The 15,970-nt window shown below is 45.0% G+C and overlaps 1 protein-coding gene across 1 annotated transcript in view; it reads left to right on the top strand.

Moving 5' to 3' along the window:
• The window catches only part of LOC126262236 (mediator of RNA polymerase II transcription subunit 20), a 600,255-nt gene that overhangs the window by 501,645 nt on the left and 82,640 nt on the right, over positions 1 to 15,970 (top strand). The window contains exon 3 of the mRNA XM_049958707.1: positions 7,927 to 8,183. Coding sequence (XP_049814664.1) covers positions 7,927 to 8,183 — 257 coding nt within the window. The remainder of the gene's footprint in view (positions 1 to 7,926; positions 8,184 to 15,970) is intronic.

The raw sequence follows: 15,970 nt of genomic DNA, 5'->3' as shown, positions 1-15,970 counted from the left end.
AATTACTACAATGTCAGTTTTTTATAACTTACTGTATACTAAAAATTTGTACATCAACAATGATTCGACAGTTTGAGTGAAAATACATTGTAAGTTAAATGCAGCACATGCACAAGAAAAGTCTCCGACTTAATAGCGGCTAGAACGCATTTTACTGGATTCCTGTTATAAAGAACTGCTACGTCGTAAAGAAAAATTAAATAACTTGACCTTTGAGTTTGTCACAGGTGAGACAGGTATTGCATTTAAACTCTATTGATTTTTTACCTAGATGGATAGGTTTTAAAATTTTGACCTGTCTAACATAAAAATCTGTGAAAAATTTGCCTATAGCTGAATGTTTTCTTCGTGGCTGCTGCAAGGAGAGAACGGGTTAGGTACAGGATGAGTTGGCGCTCGGAGGTTCCCGTTTCTACGGTTCTCAGAGAAGGCCAGGCAAAGTCGGAGAAAACTCGCGGTGAAAACTCCGTCTCTCGTGGCAGCTAAAGTACTCACAGTCTCCGTAAGATTTTCTGGAAACATTTTCAGAATGAGAAGGTTGAACAACAGTGGCAGTATGATATCTCCTTATTAACAAACTGGTCGCTTAGGGAACGTCTTTAACACGAAAGCTGACGGTGAAATATTTCGCGTCGTTGGGACCGTGATAGTAGCAGTTCGCCCAGTAGTTAATTTGCAAAGAAATCACTCTGCACTGGATTGGTAAACAGAGCAATCGTTTTATGAAGGTCCGGATATCCAACATCGAATAAACGTTTGTAGACGATATTTACCGTCTTTTACAGAAAATAAATTTTTTATTCTTGATAATTGCGATTACAAGTTGTATCTCCTCTGCACTTCAAATTACGTCTATGTTCAAACTACGTATCTGACCCCCAAAAAACCAACAATGTCAAATAGCCATTCCTTATCTCCAAAATTACAAAGGGCATAGATGATCCTTTTCGCAGCAAAGAGCGTTGCATCTCAATTACGGGAGCGCATCGTCACCGGTACTCGCAGCCGCTGGGGTATTATGCCTTACTTTTTTTTTCATTCTGAAAAATATCAACGTTGTATTACATACGCCAACTCAATAAATAAAGCATTCTTTTCACTTTACGTAACAGGCATGACGCAAATAACATTAGCACATTGCCATACACCATAGAACCGTCAGTTCACATTACATAGGGACATTACACGGGGTGTAGCGCAACAGTGTTAATTTCCACGCACACAGTGTGTTGTCGAGATCTGATGTGTTTATTTAATGCTTCTGCAGAAGTGTAATTAAAACAGAAATGCACAATTATTTTATTGTTCTATAAGTGGCAGGCAAATAAAACGAGACAGGTGGAAAAGAGAAAGTAAAATGTTTATTATTTCGAAAATAATCTCCATAACTGTTGATACATCTAGTGTATCGTGAGGCACGACGATCAGTGCATCCATGGAAAAATGTCCGCGGTTGTATACGGAACCATCATTCTACCCAGGCGTGCACCTCTTCGTCCGACGCAAACCGACTCCCACGAATATCTTTCTTCAGGGCGCCAACAGTTCGTAAATCATATGGGGGGAGATCATGACTGTGTATGTGTAAGGGCTGAAACCCCTGCATTGTAGTCGCAACTAATCGAAACAATCTTGGAAACATGTGGACGGGGTTACCCTGCACCAGAATAATGCCAATCCTCAACTCGCTGCTCACTGACTTTCTGGAAAACGGCGCCACTATTAAATCACAGCGGTGCGTGGGCACTGTGCAAAAATTGAAGAGCGCCATGAAGTTCGACCGCCCAGGAATGTTGACGCACGGCATCACTGGTTGGTTGACTTGGGGGAGGGGACCAAACAGCGAGGTCTTCGGTCCCATCGGATTAGGGAAGGATGGGGAAGGAAGCCGGCCGTGCGCTATCAAAGGTACAGTCCTGGTATTTGCCTGAAGCGATTTAGGTTCAAATGGCTCTGAGAACTGTGGGACTTAACATCTGAGGTCATCAGTCCCCTAGAACTTAGAACTACTTAAACCTAACTAACCTAAGGACGTCACACACATCCATGCCCGAGGCAGGATTCGAACCTGCGACTGTAGTGGTCACGCGGTTCCAGACTGAAGCGCCTAGAACCGCACGGCCACACCGGCCGGCGAAGCGATTTAGGGAAATCACGGAAAACCTAAATCAGGATGGCCTGAACCGTCGTCACCCAAGATGCGAGTCCAGTGTGCTAACCACTGCGCCACCTCGCTCGGTGCACAGCATCATTCTGTTGGATAGACAGACTCGTAGGACGCATTTTAAGACACATCAACACCACTGGAACAGTTGTAGTAGGAACTGTTGACCAAGGATGTGGCACAAGCAGCACATTACAAGTGTTGTAGGTTGTGCTACTTACGAGGAAATGAAAAGGAAGGCAGACAGACGGATGGAATAGCTTATTGCTGTAAAACAGCCTTAGAAATGAACACCCTAAAGGAGAAGGAGAAAAAGAAGAAGAAGAAAACTGAGTCTATGTGATCGTACCACTTCAGAGCCCTAGACATTGTTGGTCTCTACTATTTTTACTTGCACGGGAAAATAAGCACATCATTCTCATTCCGGGAACTTAAAGATGGTGTTCTTTCCATTTCGATACGTTGGCAGAGAAATGTATTGCAATTTATACCTTTTAACTGTAACAGAAGTGCGGAAATAAATGGATCATAATGAATGAAGCGTAAATTTCGAAGCAGAGTGCGACAGATTTAGTGCCTTCTTGATCGTCTAGAATATTTAACGACACGAGAAATTAGTGCCACTCCTTTAGATAATAGCAGCCAACCGCATTCTCGGAAGCAGACACAGTGTTTTTGTGGCAAGATGAACGGTTGCGGCGTTCAGCGGCGCGACACTGGCGCATATCTCATCTCCGGCAGGAAGACGCGACATTCCTGAATCTGGGCCAACGACGCAGCGGACCGTCTGATCTGGAGCGGTGCGGCATCGCCCATCAGCATGGTCAGTGGCGCCAGCTGGCTGGCGTAAGTCACCAGCGCCCGAGCACAGATGGATGGCTCCGCGGAGGGATGTCCGAACGGAAGTTCCGGCTATATAAATAGAAGCGGCCGCGCTGGGCTGGAGAAGAGACTTGCGTGCCAGCAGTCACGCGCGCTGCTGGCCGCTGAGACCACCGCCACAAAACAACAGTGACCAAAGTCCGCCGAGGTGATTCACGCCAGTGGCGCTGGCGTACGCTATTTGCAGAACTGCCAGGACCCTCCTGGAGACCGAGGAGGAGGAATTCACATGCGCCGATTTAGCCGCCTTAAAGCTGTCTTCCTTTGAAGTCACAAACGCGTATGAGACAGTTCTCAACATGCTTACTCTTAACGAAGCGCGCTCTACGTGATATAGCACTTGCAGCAGTGACAAATACCTTGTAATGGTAAGCGTCGCTCCGGAAGGATTTGGTCGTTCTTGCGTGTGGCGATGATCCAGAGTGTGATGCACAAATTTTTAAAATGGGAAGATGTTTATGACTTTTGGCAGTTACTGGTAGAACGATAATTTAGAAACCGAAGTATATTTCTATTCTATGAGGTTTTGGGATTGCAGTCGGATCATGTTGACTTCTTGACACGATATTTCGACTTGCAACCGTCCACCCATCTTCAGGTGAGTGTCCGCCACTGAAGACTGCTAGTTCAAGGTATCGGCTTTATTGCAAAAATTGGCGCGGAAACGCGTACGCATTGGCGGCCGTCACAGGAGCGTCCTCTGCCCAAATCCGCGCCATCTGCAAATACTGTACCACCCGTGGTGCGCATGCGCATTTTTTTTTCATATTCTGTCGTTCAATCAAATGAAAGTATATGATTCCGGAGACCTTTTCAAGTCTCAAACATCTGCAATGTATATGTGCAGACTGAAGCGACGAATGAAACTGTGTACTAAGGCAGGGATTCGAACCCGGGTCTCCTGCTCAGTAGTCAGATGCGCTAACCACTACGTCACTCTGGCAGAGTGACTTCGTACAACTGCATTGACTATCCTAGCATGCCGCCGCCTCAATCCAAATTCCCATTCACGCCTCAGCCCACTTGGTATTCCTCCTAAACTCGAGACCCGGGTTCGATCCATGGCCTTGGTACAAATTTTCATACACTGAGGTGACAGAAGTCATGGTATAGCAATATGCACATGCAAAGTAGAGATGGTGATAATATTGCGTACGCGAGGTATAAAGGGGTTGTACGTTGGCGGAGCTGTCATTTGTACACAAGTGATTTACGTGAAAAGGTTTCTGACGTGATTATGGCTGGAAAAATCGTAACTGTTATTCAAGTACGAAAGATTGCTGTTGCAAGAGCTTCTTCCAACTCTTTGTTCAGTGTAGTTGGTTGGTCTGAGACCCTTTCGAAGTTGGATTAACGTAAATCGAAAAGATTCAAAGAACAGTTGCACGATTCGTCAAAGTTTCGTTCAGTCATCATGAGAGTGTCAGCGAGATAACAAGCTCTAGTGACAGATGTTGATAGAAAGAGTTCATGTATCGCACTCAGAAACTTATGCAAGTCAACGATCCAGAACGACTCAACAAATGTGCTACTTCCTCCAACACACATCTGGCTTAACGGCCACGGCAGTGAAGTTAGAGAAAATTGGTATTTGGACAAGGTACCGAATCTGACACAGTATACGCGTTCCGTACACATCGTATGATGCCTTGTGGAGTACGCCTGTAGATCATGAACGTGTGAAAAGAGCCACTTCAGTTTATCTGTACGATGTCTCGACTGTAGTATTGCCGAGTATGTCCCACAAGTCATTGTCAATAGCGGTTTTCTTCCTCCGCGGATAATGGCTCCTCTTCGCGCACTGTGTGAGTCCCAACGGTATCTGTGGAAAGAAGTAGTAGTAGTAGTAGTTGTTATGGTCTTCAGAACAATGACTGGTTTGATGCAGCTCTCCATGCTATTCTATCCTGTGCAAGCCTCTTCATCTCTGAGTACTAATGCGAGCTACATCTTTCTGAGTGTGCTTAGTGTTTTCATCTCTTGGTCTCCGTCTATAATTTTTACCCTCCACGCTTCCCTCCAGTCCTAAATTGGTGAGCCCTCGATGCCTCAGAACGTGTCCTGCCAACCGATCCCTTCTTCTAGTCAAGTTGTGCCACAGATTCCTCTTCTCCCCAATTCTACTCAATACCCTCTCATTAGTTACGTGATTTACCCATTTAATCTTCAGCATTCTTCTGTAGCACATTTCAAAAGCTTCTATTCTCTTCTTGTCTAAACTGTTCATCGTCCACGTTTAACTTCCATACATGGTTACCCTCCATACATACTGTGAAAAGTAGGGCACTGTAATGATTGTGTGCACGGTCTGGTGTTATGTTCGTTATGTATGATGATGAGAGCGGATGCATCGTTTCCCTTCTTAAGCATCGTTAAATTAAAAAGAAGATCCTGCCGCGACTCATTACTGCATCGGACACACTAACCGCGCAAATTGTTGTTTGCGGAACGGTTGCATCAGCAGGGTTACGTTGAATGAACCTAGCAACGACCACGCGATACCTCCTTAGATGGCCAAGTGGAGGCTTCTAAAGCTGTCTCGACGTTCCCACTAAACTTCTCCGTTGTCCGCGTCTTCTAACATGCGATTAGAAACAGCGAAGTTCGGAGTGGGTTTTGCGAATATTATTACGAAGCTACATTAATGTCTCAAAACGTGGGTTGCCACCTCATTTATTTACCCAAACCAAAATGAGGAAAACTTCATCTCAGTCAATCACAAATGAGAGCCAGTCTAAGATCGTTAATCACAGTAACAAGCGCGGAATCTGACTATAGTACTTGGAGCGCCATGGTGTCCAGAAAGGAAAGTAAAGTGTCTGTTTCAACGTTTCGTCAGTTCAGACGACCGCTCATTAGTCAATATTGAACTTTAATTCATTTTCTTAAGTAAAATGAAGCACTCGTGATTAATACGTGTTCACGTCCTCCAATCGGGGAAAGGGGACGTACAGTTTAACGTGGAATCCGAACCACGTGTCGTTTGTGGCGACACCTCACATTGTTGAGAGGTGAAGGCTGGATAAAAACGGAGAAAGAAGGAGCTGTGGCCCGACCGAGATTCGATCCCTTGACCACTCGGTTTCCAGGCACACGCTTTACCGCTAGATCACCAGGTCCGACCTGTATATGGATAGTTCATCTGTAGGTTTTTATGAGTGAGTTTGCGAATATCATAATATGTGACATATATGGCCGTATCATTGACTTAGAAGTTTAAATTTTCCGCACAGCTGCCGGCCGAAGTGGCCGTGCGGTTAAAGGCGCTGCAGTCTGGCACCGCAAGACCGCTACGGTCGCAGGTTCGAATCCTGCCTCGAGCATGGATGTTTGTGATGCCCTTAGGTTAGTTAGGTTTAACTAGTTCTAAGTTCTAGGGGACTAATGACCTCAGCAGTTGAGTCCCATAGTGCTCAGAGCCATTTGAACCATTTTGAACCACACAGCTGAGGGACTGTAGACTTTGATATGTGACATGAATTTCTTCGTAATACTTCTGTAGCTGTTTCTACGAACAAGGGTCTTGACAGACAAATGGACAATAGTACAAAAGAAACAGGTCACAGAACATTTGAACTTCTTCCTGACGTGATGGAACGACTGGGCATGAAATACTTTGAACTTACCCGAGGACTGATCCATTTTCTCACTGGTCATGGGCCATATCCGACATACTTATGTCGGTTCGGAAAAAGGGCCACACCCACGTGTGAATGTGGTGTACAGAGGGTACTCCCGATAATATGGTCTACGGGTGCCTCCTTTTCAATTATGTAGCATCAACATTACGTGACCAATTACCTGACCTTGACACATACCACTTACTTAGACAAGAAGACACTTTTCAGACTCCTAACCAATTGGCGGATGAGGTATCACGAAAAGTGTTAAAAGAATACCTGAGGGACATAAATTAAATTAACAATTTGAGACACATCAAACACTGAATCTAGCGCCCTATTCCCATACCGCCTGTGCGTGGACAGGCAGACTTTCCTCATAGTCTGGAATCCGCCGCGTACAGGACTAGGGGGAGGGGGTACGAAACCACCGATACAGGACAAAGCACCGGACTTGACTTAGATTAGAACTAGTTAGTAGGACTTAGATTAGGAAATTAGTTATTTAGGAACCTGCAGCGAATAACACCCTTGCTCTGCCTAGTGTCAGGAGCACGCTCATAGGGATTGGCTCGATGAACAAGGCTCTAAAATGTAGGATTATAAACTAGTGGCACAACTGTGACGCTGCAGGCAGTAGAGTTTAGTTAAGCGTAGGTCATATAAAGTTAACATTAATAATAAATAAATTAGTTGCCCATTGGTATCTAGTTATAGGTGTAGCTCACTAATTAATTAAATTTGTATCTAGCTGCAATTAATGTTGGATAAAATTAGGACTCACTCATCATTTAAGGAAGTGGGCTTCAAATGGTTCAAATGGCTCTGAGCACTATGGGACTCAACTTCTGAGGTCATTAGTCCCCTAGAACTTAGAACTAGTTAAACCTAACTAACCTAAGGACATCACACACATCCATGCCCGAGGCAGGATTCGAACCTGCGACCGTAGCGGTCTCACGGTTCCAGACTGCAGCGCCTAGAACCGCACGGCCACCACGGCCGGCAAGGAAGTGGGTTAAGATTGCATAATTAATATAAATTTGTAATACCCACCACGGCCGGCAAGGAAGTGGGTTAAGATTGCATAATTAATATAAATTTGTAATAAAGAATTTTTTTTTAAAAAAAAGGGGACAATAGTGATACTATAAGGGCTCCGTTTGTACCGCTTGTGGCGCGGAACCATGAAAAGTAACAGAATGTTTGTTGTGGGCGCTGTCCTGTTTGGTATGTAATGTGGGTCGTTGTGTTCCGCAGGTCCGCAGCGCACCGTGCACGTGCTGCACAACAGCGAGCACCCGGCCTCTGTGTTCTCCGTCCTGGAGACGGGCAGCAAGACGGTCACCCTGCTCGCCGACTCGCTGTTCGACCTGCTCATGCTCAAGATGGCCTCCGTCTACACCAAGAAGCAGACCAAGATAGAGTCCAAGGGTCCGCGCTTCGAGCTCGCCGACTTCCTCGTCAAGCTGGGCACCGTCACCATGAGCCAGAACTTCAAGGGCGTGCTTGTCGAGGTGAGCAAACGACGTCTGCTTACTTGCCAACTGCTCTTAGGTACAGCGGCTTATCGTCGGACTGTAATGAACCCATATACACTACTGGCCATTAAAATTGCTACACCACGAAGATGACGTGCTACAGACGCGAAATTTAACCGACAGGAAGAAGATACTGTGATATGCAAATGATTAGCTTTTCAGAGGATTCACACAAGGTTGGCGCCGGTGGCGACACCTACAACGTGCTGACATGAGGAAAGTTTCCAACCGATTTCTCATACACAAACAGCAGTTGACAGGCGTTGCCTGGTGAAACGTTGTTATGATGCCTCGTGTAAGGAGGAGAAATGTGGACCGTCACGTTTCCGACTTTGATAATGGTCGATTGTAGCCCATTTATCGTATCAGGAGATTGCTGCTCGCGTTGGTCAAGATCCAATGACTGTTAGCAGAATATGGAATCGGTGGGTTCAAGGGGGTAATACGGAACGCCGTGCTGGACCCCAACGGCCTCGTATCACTAGCAGTCGAGGTGAGAGGCATCTTATCCGCATGGCTGTAACGGATCGTGCAGCCACGTCTCGATCCCTGAGTCAACAGTTGGGGACGTTTGCAAGAGAACAACCATCTGCACGAACAGTTCGACGACGTTTGCAGCAGCATGGACTATCAGCTCGGAGACAATGGCTGCGGTTACCCTTGATGCTGCATCACAGCAGGAGCGCCTTCGATGGTGTACTCAACGACGAACCTGTGTGCATGAATGGCAAAACGTCATTTTTTCGGATGAATCCATGTTCTGTTTACAGCATCATGATGGTCTTATCCGTGTTTGGCAACATCGCGGTGAACGCACATTGGAAGCGTGTATTCGTCGTCGCCATACTGGCGTATCACCCGGCGTGATGGTATGGGGTGCTATTGGTTACACGTCTCGGTCACCTCTTGTTCGCATTGACGGCACTTTGAACAGTGGACGTTACATTTCAAATGTGTTACGACCCGTGGCTCTACCCTTCATTCGATCCCTGCGAAACCCTACATTTCAGCAGGATAATGCACGACCGCATGTTGCAGGTCATGTACGGGCCTTTCTGGACACAGAACATGTTCGACTGCTGCCCTGGCCAGCACATTCTCCAGATCTCGCACCAATTGAAAACCTCTGGTCAGTGGTAGCCGAGCAACTGGCTCGTCACAATACGTCAGTCACTACTCTTTATGAAATGTAGTATCGTGTTGAAGCTGCATGGGCAGCTGTACCTGTACGCGCCATCCAAGCTCTGTTTGACTAAATGCCCAGGCGTATCGAGGCCGTTATTAAGGCCAGAGGTGGTTTTTCTGGGTACTGATTTCTCAGGATCTATGCACCCAAATTGCGTGAAAATGTAATCACATGTCAGTTCTAGTATAATATATTTGTCCAGTGAATACCCGTTTATCATCTGCATTTCTTCTTGGTGTAGTAATTTTAATGGCCAGTAGTGTATTTTATTACAAAGGCTAATTAGAGTTTAGGACTCTCCCATTCCTGAACCATCGCATTGAAGAGCTAAACAATTCACTACTGACCTGCGATCTAAATAAGAGTAATACAGGGTGCTTGAAAAAGAACTCCCTAGTTTTAATGTGTCCTAGAATCTGTACAACCTGACATACACTATTTCAGTTTGTGATGTTTGATTAATCAACTCTCCATGTTTCGCTCCCCTGCAGTCTGCTTGACAATGAGACCGCACCCGTGCTGTTTTTTTCCTATGTTCCCTCAGGTCAGTCCAGGCGTGCGTGCAGTGCAGAGCAACTCAGCTACAATGTCTACTCCGCAACAGAAAGCGCAGTATGTTAATTGGATTGTGAAAACTGATTCAGTTATAACAGTGCAACGTAATTTTAGACGTCAGTATGGTGGTGACTTTCCCAGAGTTAATGTCTGGTGCGATTTGATGGAAGGTCGTGTGATTGGTCCTTTAATTTTTGTTGAAAAAACAATAAATGGGGACGTTTACTGTGAAATGTTGACAGAGTACGTCTTTCCCTAAATGGACGATATTGAGGCGGAAAAGGGGCTTGTGTTTTTCCAACAAGATGGCGCCCCACCTCATTACAGTAACCATGTGCTTGCGGCTCTTGACACTCGCTTTCCAGGAATGTGGATAGGCAGGGCCACCACACTGGACTTTTTCTTTTGGGCGCACATAAAAAATGTTGTGTACAGTGAAAGTATCAATCATTTACGGGACAGAATCGTCGCGACAGTTGGGACTCTTACACCTGAAATGTTGGTGAATACTTGGCGAGAAGCGGAATATCGTGTCGACGTGTGCAGAGCTACAAATGGATCCCACATTGAAGTCTACTAACGTTAAAGAAAGCTTGAAGGAACTCTCTTTCATGATGTGTACTCATTGATGTAATTTTTCATTAATTTCCCCATTAAATTTATTTTTAAAACTAGGGCGTTCTTTTTCAAATATCCTGTATTTTCGTCTGTCTTTACAGTGTCTGACCGGATCGAAACCGTCACCAGAAAGCGGCAATACTAACAATTTGTTTTTTCTAAGAGTGCTGCAGACGTTCAGTATATTAAAAGTACAGAATCACGAAACCACCAAAACCTTGTGTAACGCATATTTCTTTATTCACTTCTGTGTAATATGAGAACGCTTATAACGTTTTCTGTACCAATAAACATAGTACGTCTTTACAATACAAGACTTTTTTTAAAAACTGTCCATGACGGCTGTGTTAGTTACTGATATCCATAATATGTAGTCAAAATGGTTCAGCTTAGTGATTGGAATAAAAAAAACAGTTAACGTGCTGTTGTGTAACTAGTATTAACAGTACAACAGCAGGGTTTTAATCGAATACCATGCTAACCACTGAGTCACAATAAAAAATAACTTGTCATAAGTGCACCGCATTTCATGTCCTTTCGTCCAGGATTACATGTTTGAGGTGATGCTGAGATTTGGCGAACAAACAAAGATGTTATGGAGTGTTAGCATATTCTTAATTTCCAGGAGAAACAACGTCATGTGGTTGATTCCCCCCAGTGCTGCTCAAAATATGTGTGTGTGAATTCCTAAGTGACCAAACTGCTGAGGTCATCGGTCCCTAGACTTACACACTACGTAAACTAACTTAAACTAACATGTTTTCTAGAACAACACACACACACACACACACACACACACACATGCCCGAGGGAGGACTCGAACCTCCGGCGGGGGGGACCGCGCAGTTCGTGACATGGTGCCTCAAACCGCGACCACTCTGCGCGGCTCAGTGCTGCTGTCGTCGTAGTTGCCATCGTACCACCACCACCACCACCACCACCACCACGCACCTAGGAAATACAGTCCCATCTTGAGTGACACTCTTGTTCCTGTCAGAGCAACCACTACTCCCCGCGAATGCGTATACTCTGATGCCACTCTTTCGATACTTGGCCGCCCTTCAAATGAGGCAGCTTGTTCTGTAATGGTGCCTGTAATATCCTCGTTAGTATGTCAACCAAGCTATAACTCATAATTACAAAGTGCCTTTTAATTCAAGTTGCCTTTTATATAGTGTCAAATCACTTTGAAGGCCAATTTTATGCAAGATTTAGTGCATCAAAATAAAATTTAGAATCGCTCACGTGTTTCAGATTGTACACGCATGAAAATCTAGTTTATACTATGTTGACTGAACCGGGTTGACATGAGAATAGTAGTGCTCAAAACATACAAAAATAAAATTCTCTTCACAAATGCTCAAATGAAAGTTGTACGGAATATTGATCTGGCAGACGATTAAGTACTAATTTGGAAGTGCATTTTGTCATGGTAATGGATTTTGAATGTTATCGATGTTTTTATGTGAACTATAGTCTGATCGGAACGATGGCGTTTGGCGCATGGCGAGGCACGGACGGTCATGGCATCGTTGACAGTTTCATGTCGTATGCGCATGCTTTCCTCTTGAAGGTAGGGGATATCCTTCGAAATATGTTCTCGCTCACTTATACAGAATGTATCACTTACACCACCATCAGCGATAACAGCTCGCTACGATCACGTTTAATGCTTGCATTAACTGCGGCATTCAGAGCGGAGCGCTCAGTACACTACTGAACGCTCATTGGCTGTTGGAGTATGCGTGACGTAACTGCGCAGAATAAGCATAAACTGGACCGCCTTTGTTCTGGACTCCAACTATAGCTAGCTGAGCCGAGGTATTTTAACCTCGTGATTCAATTCAGATAGTTCAGTTGCTTCAGGATGAGCACATACATACTCAAAACCTATTATGCCACCAATCTGTTAACATAACTATCTTGGCAAATAAATAAAAGTTTTAATGGGAAGACTACAGTAAAAGTTTATAGGCCACTTCCTGCACCGACTGACCATGTCAGGTAATCACAATAAGTGAAATGCTTCATATGATTTCAAGCATTTTCAGTCGATAACGTCTGTTATGTTTCATCAGTGCGTCTTTAATTACCTGGGAACTTGGGTGGAGATGGACAAAGAGCTTACCGCCTGAGGAAACCAATCGGACGTAGACACCGAGTGCTTGCAACTGATAAATTCTCAAAAAGAACGGAGAATTCAATAGTATTCCATCACTGTGTGTGTGTGTGTGTGAGAGAGAGAGAGAGAGAGAGAGAGAGAGAGAGAGAGAGAGAGAGAGAGAACAGCCCTGCATAATGCACTGGCGCCAGCGCGAACTGTGGAGAGTCCGTCATTCTGACAGAGCTGTGCCGGGGAGAAGAATGGCTACATTCGCTCTGGGAATAGAGCGGCCGGCGGGCCGTTTGTCCGCTAAGCCCCGGCGCTGTTGTCACGCGAGCTGACGTGTCCAGCGGGAGTGATTCTGTAGCCGCGATCCCAGCACCCCGTACCCTACTCGTAGAAGCCGGCCGAATGCCGCGCGCGTCTGCTCCAGCAGGCTTCCCGGAAATCCATCCGGGGCAGGGCGCTCCGTTTCCTGTAGCGGCGGCTGGGATCTCTCCTACACTGCGGAGACAGGGACAGAGGAGAGCTACAGTATTACACCGGCTGCCGTGACCCCAACACCGACCGCGGCAGCCCACTGACGCGACGACTAACTCGCGACGTCCTGACCTAATGTCTAATGTGAACGTATCGCACTGTGTCTGGGGTGGTGAGAATGGACTAACATAGTAGTCAAACATGCGAGTCAGAAATTAATGCGGAAAGTGATTTAACTTTTACATTAAGTGTGGCCTCTGGGACCGGCGGTGCATGGTAATTGCGAAGAGGGGGGAGGGGGGAATTGTAACTCGTGGATTGCATTCCGCGTCTAACCTCTGTAAGATGCGCCTCGTCGTCTCGCAAACACAGGTGTTTGCTTTGCCATTATCCATTTAGTGGACATCGGAAGTTTTCTTAGAGCAGTCATACTTCGGGAAAGCAATCCGGACTTGCTGTATGCTGTGCTCTTCAGTCTCTTGATAAAAAGTTTCGTGACATGTGTTAGTGGACATTGTTTGGCGTGTGACCACTCTTTGCCTTTACGATGGCTTGAATTCTGTTGGGGACACTTTCAATGAGATGCCTGTATGTCTGTGGAGAATGTCGGCACGTTCTTCCTCAAGTGCCGGCACCAGAGAAGGTAGTGATGATGGACGCTGAGATTTGGAGCGGAATCGACGTCTATGTTCTAACTCATCCGAAAGGTGTTCCATTGAGTTCATGTCGGCACTCTGGGCAGGTCATTCCATTTTAGGAATCTTATTGTCCAGAAACCACTGCCTCACAGATGCCGATTTATGACACTATACAATGTTATTCTGATACAGTCATCGTCTCCCAACTGTAACACCAACTCCCCAGTACTTTACTACTTGCACTGATCATGATGATAGGAAACTTCTCGAGGCGTTACCACACCCAAATTCTTCCATCGGGTTGCCGTGGGATTCAGCGCGATTCATCACTCAAAATCATTCGTTTCCAGTCATCGATTGTCCAGTGTGATCGCTCTTTCCGTCACCTCAAGCATGGCCTAGCACTTATTACAGGAATGTGTCGCATATTAGGAACCGCTCGAACTTTATACTCCATTGTTTTCAACTCCCTACGAACAATCATTGTACTGGACTACTGGTAATACTTCGGAACTCACTAGTGATTACTTCGGCTGATTTTTGTAGCCACCCTCTGTAATGCTCAACGGTCCCTGTCCTTCATTACACTTCACGGTCACGTTGCTAACAGTCAGTATTAGCAGCTTTGGAGTAATTGAAGTGTCCCTATTGGTTATGTTACTTAAGTGACATCCAGTGACTAGACCATGCCCGAAGTCACTGGTCTTTTCTGACCAAACCATTCTCCTGTTACTGGCAACACAACACTCCGTGGCTCCTTATTCACTGAGGTGACAATAGTTACCGGATACCTTCTAGTATCGTGTCGGAACTTCTTTTGCCTGGCGTAGTGCAGCAACTCGACGTGATATGGACTCAAGAAATCGTTGGAAGTCTCGTGCAGAAATATTGACCAATGCTGCCTCTACCGCCGTCTATAATTGCGGAAGAGTTGCCGCTGTAGGATTTTGTGCACGAACTGAACTCTCGATTATGCCCCATAAATGTTCGATGAGATTTATGTCGGGCGATGTGGGTGGCCATATCATTCGCCCGAATGTTGCCGATTGGTGGCAGCAACATGAGCGTGAACACAGGGTCCTGCAAACTCTCGATGGATCGCGTTTCCACTGACCGCCGTTCCGGAAGTGGAACAGCAGTTCTCACCGACCCGACCTCTATGTCGGTACTGGAACTGGAGCAGAAATTCTCTAGAACATCTGACAAGGGTGCGTTACATCTGCGCTTACGTACCTTACAATGCGCATGCACACACACTGTGCGTTCGCTGGGATACCCAGAGATTTTTGTGCACAACGTTTTCCTACAAGAAGAGAAACATATGAAAGGGTTTACTACCTGCAACTGCAGTGATCCACATTAATTTGGATTAACTGGGACTAGTATCATTCCGTTAAGTAATAGAAATGTTTTCCAAAACAGTTATCTGAATGTATAATTGGGAATATAGCTCACGTTGTATGTAGTGGTTAAATAAAACTAGAGGAAGTGTAATATAATGTTCGATACTGTAAAGTATACTTAATTTAAAAACATCTAATGTAATGATATCACAACTATCAATAATAGGACTGACTGAAGTAAAGTTAGAGTACATATTCAAAGGTAATAATAAAAAACGAGTTGTACGAATACACCATTGCACATGCACATTAGGTCAGTGTTTCCCAAACTGTGTTGCGCTGAACATTGGTGTTCCGCGTGAAGTGAACAAGTGCTCCGCGAAAATCTATTAATAAAATGGCCCTTTATGCGACATTTTGACAGTACTAATTTAATAGAGATAAATTTCATAACGGACTGTTGTTGGCACCACAAAACGCCATGTGGGTGTGATTATCAATAACATTAGGCATTTTCTAAAATTTTTAAAATTTTATTAACCTTCAAAACAAAAAAGATCTTCCATCGAAATACCACGATACTCAAAGTGTTCTGTCAAGAAAATATTTGGAAATCCCTGCTCTATGTTTTCAAAAGCAAAAGTGCACTGTACTGGAATTTATTTGCTACATTTACTGTTTGGTAGAATACACTTTACCTTGGCAATTATGGGGGTGGGGTTACAGTTTAACGTGTTCTCCGAACTACGGTGCAATTCGTCATTTTTTCAGCAAAAACACTGACAGAGGTAAAAATGGTTCAAATGGCTCTAAGCACTATGGGATTTCCTGAGGTCATC

This window comes from Schistocerca nitens, chromosome 6, assembly GCF_023898315.1.
Source record: "Schistocerca nitens isolate TAMUIC-IGC-003100 chromosome 6, iqSchNite1.1, whole genome shotgun sequence".
Taxonomy (NCBI): domain Eukaryota; kingdom Metazoa; phylum Arthropoda; class Insecta; order Orthoptera; family Acrididae; genus Schistocerca; species Schistocerca nitens.
The sequence above is the reverse complement of the archived record's forward strand: the minus strand, read 5'-3'. Positions and strand labels throughout refer to the sequence as shown.